The sequence below is a fragment of the Porites lutea genome, chromosome 6 (genome assembly GCF_958299795.1).
Source record: "Porites lutea chromosome 6, jaPorLute2.1, whole genome shotgun sequence".
NCBI lineage: Eukaryota > Metazoa > Cnidaria > Anthozoa > Scleractinia > Poritidae > Porites > Porites lutea.
The window spans coordinates 14244665-14261239 of record NC_133206.1 but is presented as its reverse complement, the minus strand read 5'-3'; the positions used below and the strand labels follow the sequence as shown (position 1 = coordinate 14261239).

General features: G+C 37.5%; 1 protein-coding gene across 1 annotated transcript in view; it reads right to left on the bottom strand.

Moving 5' to 3' along the window:
• The window catches only part of LOC140940650 (uncharacterized), a 36706-nt gene extending 20399 nt beyond the window's left edge, over positions 1–16307 (bottom strand). The window contains exons 1-18 of the mRNA XM_073389641.1: positions 15817–16307; positions 15468–15624; positions 12861–12888; positions 11224–11380; positions 10515–10607; positions 9244–9307; positions 8457–8555; positions 7319–7419; positions 6244–6286; positions 6021–6116; positions 5522–5640; positions 4578–4730; positions 4087–4173; positions 3354–3437; positions 2383–2547; positions 1393–1510; positions 268–362; positions 83–166 (exon numbers count right to left, since the gene is read on the bottom strand). Of these exons, the coding sequence (XP_073245742.1) occupies positions 83–166; positions 268–362; positions 1393–1510; positions 2383–2547; positions 3354–3437; positions 4087–4173; positions 4578–4730; positions 5522–5640; positions 6021–6116; positions 6244–6286; positions 7319–7419; positions 8457–8555; positions 9244–9307; positions 10515–10607; positions 11224–11380; positions 12861–12888; positions 15468–15624; positions 15817–16137 (2064 nt within the window). The 5' untranslated portion in view covers positions 16138–16307. The remainder of the gene's footprint in view (positions 1–82; positions 167–267; positions 363–1392; positions 1511–2382; positions 2548–3353; positions 3438–4086; positions 4174–4577; positions 4731–5521; positions 5641–6020; positions 6117–6243; positions 6287–7318; positions 7420–8456; positions 8556–9243; positions 9308–10514; positions 10608–11223; positions 11381–12860; positions 12889–15467; positions 15625–15816) is intronic.
• Positions 16308–16575: the final 268 nt, after the last annotated feature.

Genomic DNA, 16575 nt, shown 5'->3' with positions numbered 1-16575 from the left:
ATGACAACTATTGATCATTTCTCTTTTTCTCACAACCTCTATGTTCGACGATAAGGGTTAACATGGTAAATCTTATACTTACTCTCTTTTCATGATTTGGAATGATACATCGGACAAAGTTAGGGTTGGTGTTGTTCAGGACCAACATGAGTTTTGAAAGTTGTTCCTAGAGATGCACAAAAGAAGAAGATGATGATATTAAGAAGCCACAAAAGGATATAAAATGCCTCTGTGAAATTTTTAAATGCATGGAAGAAATTTAGTTACCTTATACAACTGGCTGACAGTGCGGAACATTCCCTTTCGCACTTTGCTTCCAAATGGCGTTTCACTTTGTGCTGCATTCATGCTGACAATGTTTTCTATTAAAACAGCAAATGTCATTAACACATTGTTCACAATTTAGCATATCAGGAGGAGCAGCAATAAACAAGGAAAAATCAAAATAGCAGCCTGCCAATAGCAAATGGCAGGCCAAATTTTAGGTTTGGCAAGGAAAATTAATAATGACTTGCCAAATGGATAAAAATCGTAGGCAAAGTTAATTGCTTGGTCTTGTGACATTTGTTTTGCCTCATACCATGCTTTTTTATCCTTCATTTCTTTCCATGAATCAATCTACTCCAAAGAAAGGTCACTACACTATAGCTCCCCCATGAAGATTGCAGGCACATAATGCTTTGCATTTTTTTTATGTAATTTAACCCAGCATTTTAGACTCCCAAGCAAGGTTTTAGGGATGTGATTTCCGCATTTTCAACCACAGACAAGACATTAAGTCTGATTGAAAAGGTATAACCACTCTGACCCTGTCCAAACTAAGTTGTCTCAAAGGTACATTACAGGGCTCAAAATAACAGCTGGTCAATGGACAATGTCCAGCCAAAATGACCATATGTCTAGAGAAACTTTCAGTTGACCGCTCATTTTCACTGGCCAAGTGCACAGCTTTTAAATAAATAACTAGAAAAATAAATCTATTTGCATTTATTCGGGAGATTAAAAAAACCATTGCATCATAAAATATTTTAGCTGTTTGCAATCAAAAATTCAGAAAATACAGATGAGCCTTTCTACAACATTGTGAATACCACTAAGCAGTTAACTAAAATAAAATAAACACAGACTTCTACATCTGTAAGTACCAGGCAACATTCTTGACTAAATTGGCTATTTCCTTAAGATAAATATTTTCTATATTTTGTTTGGTCAGAAACGAGCCATGAGCGAGCTAAAATTTGCTCGTTTTGAGCCCTGACTTTAACAACTTTAGGATTTTGGCTTCATGCAAGTAGAAAACTGTTGAAAACAACATAATTATTGCCCTTGCTGTGCCAGCCAACACAGCTACAGCAGTACACAGTTTTAAAAGATAATTACATAGCAGCATACCTAAATCTTTCCACAGGAGACCAACAAATGGGTCTGAGGAATTTTGTAGCAAAGCTATGATGTTGTCATTGAGTGGATCCATGTTTTTAGTCAGCCATTGTCCACAGTTGTAATCAACCTACAGTGAGCAAAAAAAAGTGTTTGGTTTCAATCAGTCAATTAAATAAAGAGGGCAGGTCTTTTCAGCGGCAGAATTTATCACAAAAATTTGAGTTTCCTAGACAGGGTGAGGCAAAACATACATAGTATGAAAATCAGCTTCCGTGAGTTCTTAATAATCAATGTAGGCCACAGTTGGTTGTGGTAAGCATCTTATATGGCACCATAATTATAATAGATATTATATCCACCTACAGTATTTCCTTGCATAAGCACCCATGCTCCATTAAGTGGCCTTCCTCAAGTAAGTGCTAACCCTCTAGGCCAAAATATCAAACAAGCACCCCCTCCCCTTCCCCACCACTTTCTTAAATAGCAGGGATACAAGGAAAACCTGCTTCTATTGAAAAGCTTGATTATCCCCTTGGTTAAGAACAATTCTTCCGCTAAGGGCCCCTTCTTTTAGCTGAAATTTTTATGGTATGGTATGGTAGCGGCAAGCTAAAGTAACATGCACTTTTTCGTTTACTCAAGGATGTCCTTATACATCACCTTTCAATTCCCATGCTGAATTTCAGAGCCTTATCAACTGGATTTATGAAATAGATGCAATGTAACGCATTAAATATTGAAACAGCCACGAAACAATGCAGTGGGATACATCGGCAGTACGATGAATCTTCACTGTTTTGAATACCCCATAAAATTCCTTCTTAAATCAAGCCACCCCCAAAAAATACTTGCCAAATTTTCCAACCCCACCCCCCCAAAAAAATCCTGGAATTGAAAATTTCAAACCCAAAACACTCCTTCAATCATCCTGCCACTAAAAATCAAGAGTACCAACCACCCCCACCAGCTCAACACATTTTCAAATTTAAAACAACTTACTTTGCCTGCATAGTGAATAACAGTGAAGTCTGCTTCTGAGCGGAACTCTGGGATTTTGAACTTTGCATGTTTACTGTGTTCTTTGATGATTTTTTCAACAAAAGTTTTGTCTGTGGCTTTAGGAAACCAGCATTCCTCATCCAGGAGGGCAAACAAACCCATGGGCTACAAAATAAAATGATGGAAAAGTAATTTCACTAAGTTAACTACTACAAACACAAATGCATAGCTGTATTTTGTGGTGTTAGTATTTACAGGTAACCTGGATATGTTATTTACATTTACTGTAAGTGCATTGTATTTTTGTGCTGTGCACAGTTTTTCAGAATTGCTCCTTTCCAGGTTAATCCTAGTCTATGCTGCTGGGAAATCTGCTCTTAGTCTATGGTATCTATTTTCACTATTGATATTATAGTATTTCACCGAATTGTGCCTACAATCCATGTGATTGTTAAGGTAGACAGGGCTTGTGGCTTTGGCTGTGGCATACTAGTGCAGTCTAATGGGGTGTTCTACTAGCCTCAATTTGAGCAGGCAGTTGGAGCCTACATATTTTCCACTTCAACACATGAGATCAGTACATTGTAAAGCCTAATACATACTGCAGGAGCTGTGTCACGAAATTTATCAAAATTCAAACAGTGACAGCTGCCACCAAATTGAGTGAAACATAAACATAACCTCTTAAAACACTAAAAGAAGGTATAAATAATGTATGTTGTGGTTTTATTTTATCCTTGGTTCAACTTTTATTTTCCTTTGTTCTTGAGTATGATAATGTGTGATAATGAGTTGGAAACAAAGGATAAAATTGAACCACAACAGGCAAGTGTGGGAAATATAAATACAAGCAGTACCAATAACTTTTCAATCCTCTTGTGAGGGTAAGAGAAGGCAGGCAATCCTAAAGAGTTTACTTCTGGTCAGGACAATCCACTACAAACGTTTTCTCTACATTGAATAATACTGACCTTTTCTAGCAGATCAATGCATGGTTGTAAATCCAGTCCAAAGTCAATGAACTTCCATTCAATTCCTTCTTTTCTGTACTCTTCCTACAAAGAGTGGAAAAAAATCTACTTTATGGAAGACTGGTGATTTATGCACTTGACACAATACAAAAAAACACCATATCTATATAGATTATTCCAATTCTTTTATCTAAGAGTTCCAGGAGTTGCTTCAAATGTTATGAGAAATGTGTTGTTTCAGTTCACGGGAATTTTATTAACTTCATTGTTTTCAAACTCTTCAATTATGAAAGCATGGTAGGATTTCTCCACTTTAAGGTTTCATATCCCACAACCCACTTAATCAACAGTCTCATGCTCTATAGAATACAGATTTACTTTTCCCTTCCAAAAATAAAATCAATTGCCTATGAAGCAAGGGCCTTGATTCAAGGTTCACAAAATCAAGGCAAATTCAGTGATATACATTAATTTTATACATTTATACATATTTACAATCGAGAAATCTCAAAACCTACTAGCTTCAAGAACAGGAAACCCAGGCCAGTCTCGTACACAGCCTGAAATAGCATGCTGCGATGTTGGCTTTGCAGCAATCATTCTCCTGTGATTGTGTCAAAGGTAATGCTCAAGGTAGTTAGTTATCTAACCTCTTCTTATGTACATTTTCCTTAAAAACTGACAAAAGTCTTATTCATACCCATGATACATAAAATACATCAACAGACAGTACCTGTTCCAAAATGAACATAGTGTGGTTGAAGAGTTGTTGCAGTTTTTCATTGGTGTAATTGATGCACAGCTGTTCAAAGGAGTTCATCTGAAATAGACCAATGCAAAGAAATTTTAACTCAACTCAATTCATTGATTCTCAACACTATTTCCTATTTGAAATCAACCAGGAGAATCTGAAAACAATCCAACAAACATCTGCACACATTTGCTGCTGGGACCAACTACAATGGTCTTGAGACCCTTCTATGAATAATCAGTGACCAATGCAGGGTGTTCATTTGGCAACAGAGATCAGAAAATTCTCCATTTACTATCACAATTCTCATGCTAACAATGATCAGTAGCCTATGACTATTTTTTATTCACAAGTGGAGCCTCTTTTAATAAAATATTCTCCTGTAAGGTTTCACTTCTCTCCTGCTACTAGGATTCTTAGTGAAAGCCCTGCTAATGCACTGATACTTATCATTTTAAAACACAGGGTATTACCTGAAAGATTTCAAATCCTGCAATATCCAGGATACCAATGAAAGATGCTCCTTCTCTCTTGGTCCTGTCAAGTGACTTGTTGATTCTCATCACAATCCACTTGAACATTCGCTCGTACAGAGATTTGGAGACAGCTTCAATGGCAAATTCCGCCTACGATGAGGAAAAGCATGCCATCAGCAGGTTAGTAATGTTATTTTAAGGAGATCAACATAATTCATTCATTCAAACAAGCTAGCAAGCTCTTACTGAGACTTAGCCTCAAATTAAAATACTTAGCAAGGCCTTTGAAGGCCATCCAGAATCTTACATGCCATGAGTCAGTTCTCACACTATTATTTTAATGGTGGGCAGTTTAGAGTGCTGACTGCAATTCCCTGCCAGCCACAGATGAGGTTTCTTCAACTTCTTATACAATATCAGAATGGGGCCATACTGCCCCCTGTTAATCACAGGGCTGGAAATAATTGTGATTGTGTCCTTTTAAACCATTCTTTTGAAAGGATGGTTATGTGCGAAAACTGCTACAGTGATGCATGCATATAAGGACGAATACATGGATGTTTTTTTTTTTGCTTTTAATTTTCCTCAAAAGAGAGTCTTTCACTGCCATGCAATTTCTTTTTTACCACAGAGTTTACCTTTAAATGTTTTTGAAATCAACTTGGGGACTTAAGCAAGTTACCAAGACAGTTGCAACATCAATTAATTGCTGATTAATAATCATGTCCAACCATATTGCAATATTAGAGGGACATTTTCAAAATTTGGATTGGACAATGTTCGATGTTTGACGGTAATTTCCAGCGCTGTAATTCTGCCAATCTGCAGCAATCTGGCATGATACCCACCAGAGGATTTTGTCATCACTTAAAAGACTGAGTTTAGCCAAGTTCAGCCGTAAGGAACTAGCCTCATTAGTAACTGTACTGATCAATGCATACCTGTGATTTTGTCTGAGCTTTTTGTACATAATCACGGCCAACCTTCACTCTGGGCCTGAGCACTGCCTTTGAGAACTCAGTCACAGGAATGCCCAGCAGATGACAAACTTTCTGAGCAACTGCAAGTGAAGCACACGAAAAGACATATAATCAGTTGATGACAAGGATTTGCTCAAATGTAGAATGCAGTCCGTTGTGATTATTCAATGAAATACTATTCTCATGTTTTTTGTAAATGGACCAATATAACATTCATAAATTTCCTGAGACTGAGACGGTTTTAACGTTTTCAACAGTTGCATAGTTAAAACTTGAATATTGTTGGTCTGTTTGCAAAAAACCTTCAGAATCTTTCACTTTCAAAAAACGTTGTGATTGGATAATCTTCTTCCAAGTGCCCCAGTTTGAGTAGTCACACTGTAATAACAGTAAAAGTTAATTTACAAAGACTACAGCAGACATACAGAGAATCACAAGAGGTAGCAAACTTTATACTAACCTTCATTACTAGGCATTATAGCCTGCTCACTGCTTCTCTCTTGTTTGAAAACCATGTTACCAAACTGGAGTACTGCAGACACCACCCTAAAAAGGGCTAAGCAACAAAATGACAAAACAACAACCATGTTAGCTACATTAAATCTCTTTGAATAAAAACATTCTACATACCCAAAGTTATTCAAACACAGTGATTGTTACTGAAGTTTGACCACAATTCTTACCATTAATGTCATCATCAGAAATTCCCATGTCTCTCATGCAGGTCTGCAAAACAGAATAAAACACTTTGAGAACAAGACTCACACATAAATCATTGCAGAAGGTATAGACTGGCAACTTCAAGTGAATTAAGGTGTATAGTTTGAGTACAGAAGAACCATGTATTTACCTGATTGCACTAACATAAATGAACTTTGACTTCATTTTGGAAAAAAAATTGAGACAGAAGAAAAAGACCATCCACACAAAAATCTTGATGATCATCATCATTCTCTTTGCCATCAGTATTTACTTATTACTGCATCTCAAGATGATAAGAGTAGCAACAAAGAAGCACTCTGAACGCATACTAAACAGCAAATTTGACAGACATTTAGTTATGTTGCTAGTTTATCTTTTCTACTTGGTAACAAAGCAAGTTTTATTGAGCACATGGTTCTACCAAGGGGGCAATACTTTGAACACTTGTAAATATACAAATACAATGCAGATGAAAACAGAAACCTTAACTTGTACATAGCCCCTGTAATAAAACAGCTTGTGCAGTGTGATCACTAATCTGTGGAACTACTTCATAGTGGTAGTGACCCTTCTCTGTCAAGGCCCTGTTAGGGTTACCGGTAAATTCGGACAAGGGACAAATGAAATGGCAACAAATAACCCTTTAAGTCCCAATATGCACATACAAATTCTCCAAACTGATCTCCATACATTTCAATGAAGAATTAGTTGAGAGAATTTGGTAAAAGATCAAATATTTTTCTCTTTGTGATCATTTTGTTAATTCTCGTAGACTTTGCTCATGATAGTCTATGGATATCGTTAGGAGAAAATTGATTTTGAGCACTATTGGGACTTAAAGGGATAGCATGAAGATGAGTTGAAACTGCAAAACCGACGAGTAATCACAAAAACAATGGTAAAATAATGACAGCAACATGGGCTCCTATTCAATACGCAAAATGACTCCTTTAGAAATTCAGACTACAGACATATATCCATGCAATTATACCCACCCTAAGAGAACCTCTCTGTTATATTACAACAACTTCTCTACAACACATAACTTTGACTCACCAGAGAATCCTGCAAATCAGAAGCATCATCCACACCACTCACTGGTAACATTCCATTACTCAAATAATTATATGTGCTGGCATCCTGGAATAACATTTCAGCTACAAAACAAAATAACACATTGATTGTGTTTTCATAAGCCTAATCTTGTCTTTGGCATCCTGTCTCATCAGTGGCTGAATCGAATTCTTTATCTAACAGGTCAAAAATAAATTCGGTTTAAAAGTTTTTGACCTAGCAGGTTGATTCTCGTGTTCCTTTGTCTCGTTAAGCCCTGATTCATGAATAATTAGGGTTAGGTAAAAAATTTAACCAGAACTTAATTTTGACCTGTAACGTTTATATACACTGTTTACATTATGACACCTGAAGAAGGATCATGAGGTTATCCCTACTATAAATCCTCTATTAAGCCCTCCTCTTAAATAAGCCCACCTCCCCCTCCCTCAAATAAAGCCCCCCATGTATAATATTAAGCCCTGCCTCAAATGTCTTTCAAATAAATAGCCCACCCAACCAAGGAAAGGTTGGTCACAACAACAGGGTCTACATCCCCTACCCTTCTCTAACAGTGGTCTGGGTCTTTTTACGACCCACATTAGCCAGATAAGTGAAAGTGCTGTGAGACAAGACCTATGGGTTTTTGTCCTTAACCGAGAAGATCAGAAAGTCTCACCATTTGCAGATGTAAAATGTTAAAAAGGCAGCACTATATTCTCAGTTATTTAAAGACCCTGAGTGTTGGTCAAGCTGGGGTTTGAACCCACAACCTTCCGCTCAACAAACCAATGCTCTTCCAACTGAGCTAACCAGGCAGCGGTTTCAACAAAACTTGGTCTCAATTGTGTGAAGCCAAATGGCCTCGCTGTGGTGTATCACCTGATTAGTCATGAAACTGAGTGTTTCTTGATCTGTGGTTACAGGCCTACAAATAATTTAGTAGCGTTTATCTCTTCCACCTTGATGGAAGGTTTGAAAAACTGAAAACAGGCTCTTCATTCTTTAGCAAATATTTTGGCCAGTCAAATTGAGGATACTGCGCATTAACTAATCACAATATGCCCAAGCCAGCTATCATTGTCTATGAAAATACAAGAAGAAAAGCATATACAGTATAAAATATATTGAACCATAATACCTTTGCTGTTTTTGTCGAGGCCACTCAGAACTTGGTAGAAAATGTGAAAGCACCTTTCATTTGGTGCTTGTCGGACTGCACGAGACTTTTCAAGCAGGTCTTTCATAAGGTCAAGGATAATAAAATTGGGCCTCATTGGGGTGATTAAACTCCCAACTCCTTCTCCTCCACAAATGTTGGAGTCAATTTTGAAGAAGTGAGGTTACTTCCTACTAAATAAAGGAAGTTCCTAACATGCCCGTCTAGGGGAACCACTGACAAGAGAAGTTAACGATCAAAATGGCAAGTATACTTTTGAGTGGTACTGTAGAACATGAGCATGACACAAGAAAACAAAACATCAACAGACAAACTTCATCTCACAAATGAACTTTTTTACAACACTGCAATTTCATATCCTTTCACTTAGATTCTAACAGTTTAAAATTTTATTTTGGCTGGCAGAAAATATAATTCTGCTGAATATTTTTTTTAGATCTTATAAGCTCCAGTCAAAATGTCTCCCTGAGGAATGAATCTTTTTTATGTATTGTAAGCATTTGTTATGTTCTTTGTGACTAAGACATAAGGTACAGTGTTTTTTTTATACGACAAAAAGATCAGTTGCCTAATTTTAAAATCACTGGGAGATGTTCAAGAAAGGCTGCAACTGTGGGTCAGGAGCCAGGAATGTTGTCTGGCTGAAGAATTGTGGGCCCTGGCTCCTTTGGTACTGAAACAGAAAAAACCTATAACTTACAGGAGAGTAATTTCACGAGATACCATCAACCAGTTTGTTTAAGGATACAAGATTCAATGTTGGCCCCTGAGATAAATCCTGAATTATCAAAATTGATTCTGATGAACTTTCCCTGTAGAGAAAAAATAAAACAAATGACTAAAGGCAGAGCTTATTGATCTTTTTAGTCTCAGGGCTCAAAAGCGGCCCCATCCAGTTGTTTGGGGCAAGAAGATTGTCCTGCTGATCAGGTAACTTTTCATGTCGACCAGTATAGTGCAGATCAAAACTGCAGATTATATTACATCACTCATCAAAAACCTTAAGCAATGTGATAATCTGTAAATGGAAAATGTTCAATTGACTATTGTGGAAAAATAAAAAACAATTGTTGGCAAATAAAAGCATCAAAACTTATGGGCAATTTGTGTTTCTGATGGAATCATAATGCAGCTATAATCCACTAATGGCCCTTTTCTGATTAAATACATTTAAATATGTTTTTAGTGTGTTCTAAAACATGGCACAACAGCTGTGCTTAAATCTATCTACCTTGAAGTTTTTGTTTTATTCCTAAAATGATTGTGATTGACAAAAGTGATCCACACTCAAAAACCTCAACAGTCTGTATTACTCTGACTTCCACACACGTGAAAAATAAATAAAATTCTCATAAAGCGTTTTTTCCAACTATAATAGATGATTCCAAAAAAAAACATAATAGATGATTGATCAGTTAAGTCAATCAGATTAATTCTGTTGACCTAAGATGAAATTTCAGCCAACACCCAACACTACTACTCACTTAAAAGTGTGATGGGCAGAGGCCAGGTAACTCATCTTTTAAATGATATACTCAAACAAGGATGCAATGATACTCAATAAACAAATCAGAGAGCTGGAAATTATTTCCGGTCTCTCCAACCTTTGAGTCTTAGGGGCTGTTTACATGGAGGGAGGAAGATCCTAGAAGGCAGATCATCCTCAGGCCATATGTTTTCTGTATTCAGGTAGACATACATGTACAAAAGTTGTACTTGTCCCTAGTAATAGGTTCCTAGTACTAGGAAGATCCTATCAGCATGTAAACTGCCTTCGCTAGGAAGATCCCAGTGCTAGGGAGAAACAGAAGAAAATGGCGGTGGGTCATTCAGTAGGTTATCTTCAATCTTTAATTCCTTCTCTACTGTTAACCACAAATACCAAAAATTTCTGCATGTAAACCCACTGAAAAGATGTTCCACCTTCTAGGATCTTCAGCCCCTTAATCAATGTACACTAGTGATCACTTCTTTTGGACATGACCTTAGTGGAAGACAAGAAGGATTATTACAACTTACAAAACGTGATGAGTTGTCATTTTTAACAGTCTTGGCATTTCCAAAAGCTTCCAAGATCGGGTTTGCAGCGAGCAGTTGCTTCTCCAGCTCAGCCTACGCAAACAGGAAAATTCATAACTGAGTTAGAACAATAGAAATTCCAAGTATTCAGACACTGCTTTTAAGTGTATCACAGGTCTGTAACAGAAGCACTACAGGCACAATTTAGCAACCAGGGGATCTATAATGTCTGCAGTACATTTGTACATGTGGGTAGCAATTTTTGTTAGAGTAACTATCTGTTCACAAGGTTTGAAAGAATCCAACTTGAGTGAGTGAAGCTGTCAGTTCCTTTCTTTAGACATTGCGGCTTATTAAAAGCGTGGAGTACCATTTGAAAAGCCACCAGAAGTATTTGTAACAATAGAATTCCACTAGTGGCAGCCTAATCTTGGTGCTTCACTATATTATGTGTGCTCCGGTTGGCTTAGAGGTGTGTTTACCTGAGCATATGTAAATTACTCAGTTCTGATGTCACTATCTTTGGCTGGGCATACACATATCATGCAGTCACAACTTGACCAAGGTTTTGAGCTTAAAACTCTCAAGTTTGCTTACTTACTGTGCCTATATTTTATTTAGGAGAATTCTTAGGATGCCACCCCTTTCCTTCTGTGATAACAAACCCCCTTCTGACAGCTGACGTAAAGCAAATGCTACAATAAAATACCTGGCCATGAGACATGCCAACCTTGGCACTGACTGGAGCAGCAGGACCGCCTTTCTTTGGAGTTTGTGCTGCTTTGGAATGGGAGTGACCTGCTACTGATGCCAAGTACTGAATAACCTTCTTGGTATTTTCTGTCTTACCAGCACCAGACTCTCCCCTGCAAAAAATATTATCATCACCACTTTTCAACTACCAGAACGTACAGCACATTCGTAGAGATTTCTTCCCAAACACCACGATTCACTCAAGTCCCTCATATCAAGTCGTCCTGAATTTCTAGCAATCACTTTGGGGTATTAGTGAATGCACTGTGCCCATTGGGCACCATAGGAAGAGAGACGAGATTATTTCTCGATAGCAATGACCAGCAAACTGGAGATGCTTTTGCTTGAGTCTCAAAGATAGAGTTGTTAGTCCCCCAAAGACCCTTTCAAGCATGGCATGGTCATGTGCTCTTCTCAGAAGGTTTTTATAGCAACAGTCAACCGGCTTTTCAAATCTTGTTGAGAATGACCAAGTTTTTTGAGCCATACAGAAGGACAGTCTTTACAAGTGTTCTCAATGTTTGAACCTTCAATAAATTTGGTAGATTTGGTAGAAATTATAAATCTCTCATAAGCTGTCCACAGAAAGGGACATAAAACTACCAGTTAGGAAATCAAGGCCAGATTACATCAACTGAAAACAAAAACACTTGACACAATACCAGTAATGCTCTTTGTTTATCTATGAGCTTGGATAAGGGTCCCTAACTGGTATCACCAAAAGAGATTCAAACACCTTATTTACTCAAATAAGCAACATCCCCGATTAAATGCAGTCCTCAAATAAGTGGGATTTGGAAGAAATAAATTAATAAGTACCACCCCTGAATAAGCACCCCAGCCAAGATATAATCAAAATCAAAGATGTTAATTCTGTTTGTTTAACCCGTAAAGTCCCTATAGTGACCAAGATCAATTTTCTCCTAACAATATCCATACATTGTCAACAGATAAGTTATGAGAATTAATAAAATGATCACCCAAGTAAAAATGCCTTGATCTTTTATCAGATTCTCCAAACTCATTCTTTAAAGAAATGTATGGAGATCAGTTTGGAGAATTTGTATGTGGATACTAGGGCTTAAAGGGTTAAAACAGAAAATAATAATACCGTAGTTCTTTATCATGTCCAACTTTCAAATAAGCATCGCCCTCAAATAAGCACTGCATTTGAGACGTGAAAACTTTAATAAGTGCTGTGGCACTTATTCAAGTAAATACCCCATGTACAGTCATGTGGCAATGCATGAGTGAAAAACTTAGAAACATAAAGAGGCACGCCTTGATGGAAACAACTGAAGATCATCTCCAAGGAATGCAATAATGTGGGAATAGGGACCAACCTGGCTCAAGATTACGTATATCCTAAATTATACATGTACATGTATTTAGCAAAATCCAACCTGTTCATTGAGCCTTTTTACTCACATGGCCAGCTCGAGCTACAGTGTATGCAAATTTATTGGAACAACAGGAAATTTTTTACATAAGAAAAAGGATCAACTCATAGACCCAAACAATGCCGCCATTTATTGTTTTGGGAAACCAACACGGCAGACATAACATCATATAAAAACAGTCTATATAACTTACGTGCAGAGAATTGACTGGTTTTCTCGATCTACAACAAAATAACCAGAATTTATTATTAGAAGATAGGGTATTTAAAAAAACCTTCCGAAGTAAGACCAAAGAATGGTTTTGACTTCAGTATCGAACGAAAGTTTGTGAGCTATTCCAAATATTATTCACAGCATGCTTTGTGGCACCCTGCAAGCAGAGCCTTCTGTTTGCAAGGCTGCGCTGTAGCAGAGCCCAGTGGCCTGAAGGGCCTAACTTTTGTTCTCGGGGGACTAGAAAATCTTTGCTTTTTCATAGAAATCATGTGCTGGGCACACTGGATTTTAAAACTTCAGAGCACTGGGCTACCTTCGATTCTTCTTGGAACACAGCCTTGGTTTGTCTTCTTGATCGAGGAGGAGAAAAGGAGGTTCTACCTGAATTGTGTTAAGCTTTTAAGGTAACTGCAGCCCAAACTTCCGGACTAATCAATCTTGTTTTCTCTTGTTAAACTGGACTTTTTGAGTGCGGGAAACAATTTATCGATAAACGGTTGGTCATGACTGGACCCGCTGTAGCAGGCACCTGCTAACAGACCTGGATTCAAAACTATATCCTAGCAACATGCTGTGCATGCTCAACAAAGATCTTACTCAATTCATGCAGAGTCTTTCTTCAGAGAACCAACATCAAAAGGTAAGAAATAGATACAATTTTCCATACAAAGTTGTCATAGGTCAAAATGGCCAGAGCAGAAAAGTAAATATATACTTTTTCGTGACAAAATAAACAATAATGAAAGTTCTTGGTATAGTAAAGAAAACCTTACAAACATAACAACCATGTTAGTTGTGCATGCATAGTTAACTGGATATAGAGTATACATAACTTAGGTGCTATTGATAAAAAATGCTTTAGATAAGAATAATTTTAAAACAAATTAGGCATCATGGGAGATGAAAATTGAACAGTTAGATGAAAACTTTTTTCCATCAACAACATTCAGGACGTAACTTTCACATTTTTACTTTGTTAGATGTTATCTTGGTCCTTTCCTAATCGATTGACCTCACGAGAAAACCACAAATTTGTCTAGGTTTATAAATAATCATTCTGCTAATAAATAACATATTTGAACTATGACTTAGTGCTATTAATGTCAGTTTTTATCATTACAAGAAAAAAAAAGTTTACTCGGCACCACAAAACCTCTGTTTTGTATTACAAAACCAAAATATGACCACACAATAAGGATATCTGTTAACTGGAGATAAACTGCGTCTTTTTCACTTTTTGTAAGTAGTCCGCATCCTTTAGATATGCCATAACACGTCAAAGAGAGTTTAAACCATAAACATTATACATGAACCATTCTGACCTTGACTTCAGTTTAACAAAATCAATGTATCCCTGGATGAGATCAGTTCTTGAGTGATGAGTTATTTTAAGTAGATAACTGATTTTCTAGAATGTACTTTTTGCCTTCTGACTTTGTTCACAGTTACAATAGATGGTTGGGATGGCCAAATTGAAAATACCTCAGAACATGGTTTGGTTTAACAAATTAACTTCGGTCTTTTAACAGGCCCTACATGACATTTACACAAAACAAGTCCTTTAAAGCATAACCGTGCATTGTTCTTGGATAAAGCAAACAAAGCATGGGATGATTTACATTTCACCTACAAAAACTGAAGTGCCCTTGACAAAGTTGCTCTTATAAGCCAGACACCTACCGTATTAAAATGCCATGATTTTTCAAGGTAAAAAAAAACTTAACTTCTTCATTTTATCGCCTAAGATCTAATTGTTATGCATGGAAAGGAGCATGCAATAGAATGCTATTTTTATTTTTTTTCCGGATCATTTTGAATTAGGCCCTTAGTCCACCAGAAACACTAATGATGATAATTCAGGAAAAGTTGTTCGCAGCAAATGCCTTCACTTTAACTACAAGATAATCGACTAGAGATCATCTTCTTACCAAAAACAGCGCATGTTCATCAAATAGGGAGCAATGTAAACACATTTATCAACAAGAGTGGGAGGGTAAAGTAAACTATTGAGGAAAGGAATATCCCACTGATAATTTAAATGGTCTAACCAAGGGTGCAGAATTAAATTAAGAGATTTTTTCTACAACGACACAAGTCAGCCTACAGCACCACAATGAAACGTGCCTATTAATCTTCTGAATATCACGACAACCAAGAACACAAAGAGGATCTCTTCAAACGAAAGAATTAGCATTTTCCTATCTGGATTGCAATGTTTTGCTACACGACTTCGATTCCGGCAAGAAGCACGTACAGTGAACAATAAGCTTAATAGCGAATCATTAAGCCAGCTTCAGACGCTACATTAATAACAGCTTAGGCAGCTTTGCATACTTTTCTGGGGGCGATAAAAGGGAACATTTTGGATACGTGAACGTGCAAAGCTTCTCTGAATAAAACGTATGCCTTCCAAGAGCTGAGAAGATAATGATAGGTTTAATATAGCTTTATGGTTTACCAATATTTTAGCACTGGAGTGTTGCGTGGAACAAATCAGCGAGCCCGTTAACTTGAGGGGGCGCGATTTTTTTTCTATTCGCAAACTTATTTTAGCGTTAATAACAAAAAAAACTCAGAAACCAACCTTGAAGCATACTACGATAAGCATTGTCTGTTATGGCATAGATGTGAGGCGGTACTTCGTGACGCTTCTTGCCTCGGTACATGTCCACGACTTTTTCAGTATAAATAGGCAAGCGTTTGTATGGATTAACAACCACACAGAAGAGGCCTGAGTAAGTCTGCAGATGAAAATCAGACGAGAGACAGACAACGGTGTTAACAACTAAAGAGATAGAAAGTTGGTTAAAGCGCTCTGGAATTATTTCTATGCTAACTTCCGGTGGCACCTTGAACTGCAACACAAATCATGGAACAGAACCTCAAACAACTACGAGATGAAAGAGAACTTTTAAAAATAAGAAATCGCTTACATAGATCAGGCCAGAGTAGTATCTATCCTTCAGGTTATGTAGCACGCTAGCTTCGTTCAAACAGGTCAAATCGGCCATGTCTTCCACCTTCTCAAATTTGGGTGGGTTCATTCTTTGGATGTCATCTTTGTTCACAGTCTTTCGTTTTCCACCTTCCAATTCGACCACGACCTGGTCTTTCTTGTCATCTTTTACGCTCGCAGCAACAAATCCGTGTTCGTCGTCCGGGATCCAAACTAACTTCTTCGCTGACCACTTGGCCTGGGCCGCAGGATCAGCAATGGTTGCTCGATCCACGGCCAAATATTTCATCTCCTCCATGTTTGATGGACGCTTTACAGTGCGAGCCAAGCTCAGCAAGCCACACTAAAGACTTCTTTCTTCGATAAACACGAAACCGTGTTCCCTAAACCAGTCTCCAGAAAGGAAAAAATTAAGGAAAGCCCAACAGATTAGAATATTTTCTCCAACAGTCCACCGAGAAACTCGACGATGTGATAGCCTCACCCCCGTGACATGACGTCATAGCTCACTCCTGATTGGCGGAAAGGTCATGCAACATTTTATTCTTTGCGTGAAGGAAAATAAAATATGTATTCCGTATTCTTAACTTCTGTTTTGTACTTTAAAGTCACAAACTTCACCGTGGCTTTTGAACCAGCGATTACAAAACGAAAAGGACTAAGAAGAAGTTTTAACAGATGTGTGGAATCTTTGGCTAGACACTAATTTGTGAAAGATCCTTATTGCGTTACGCTT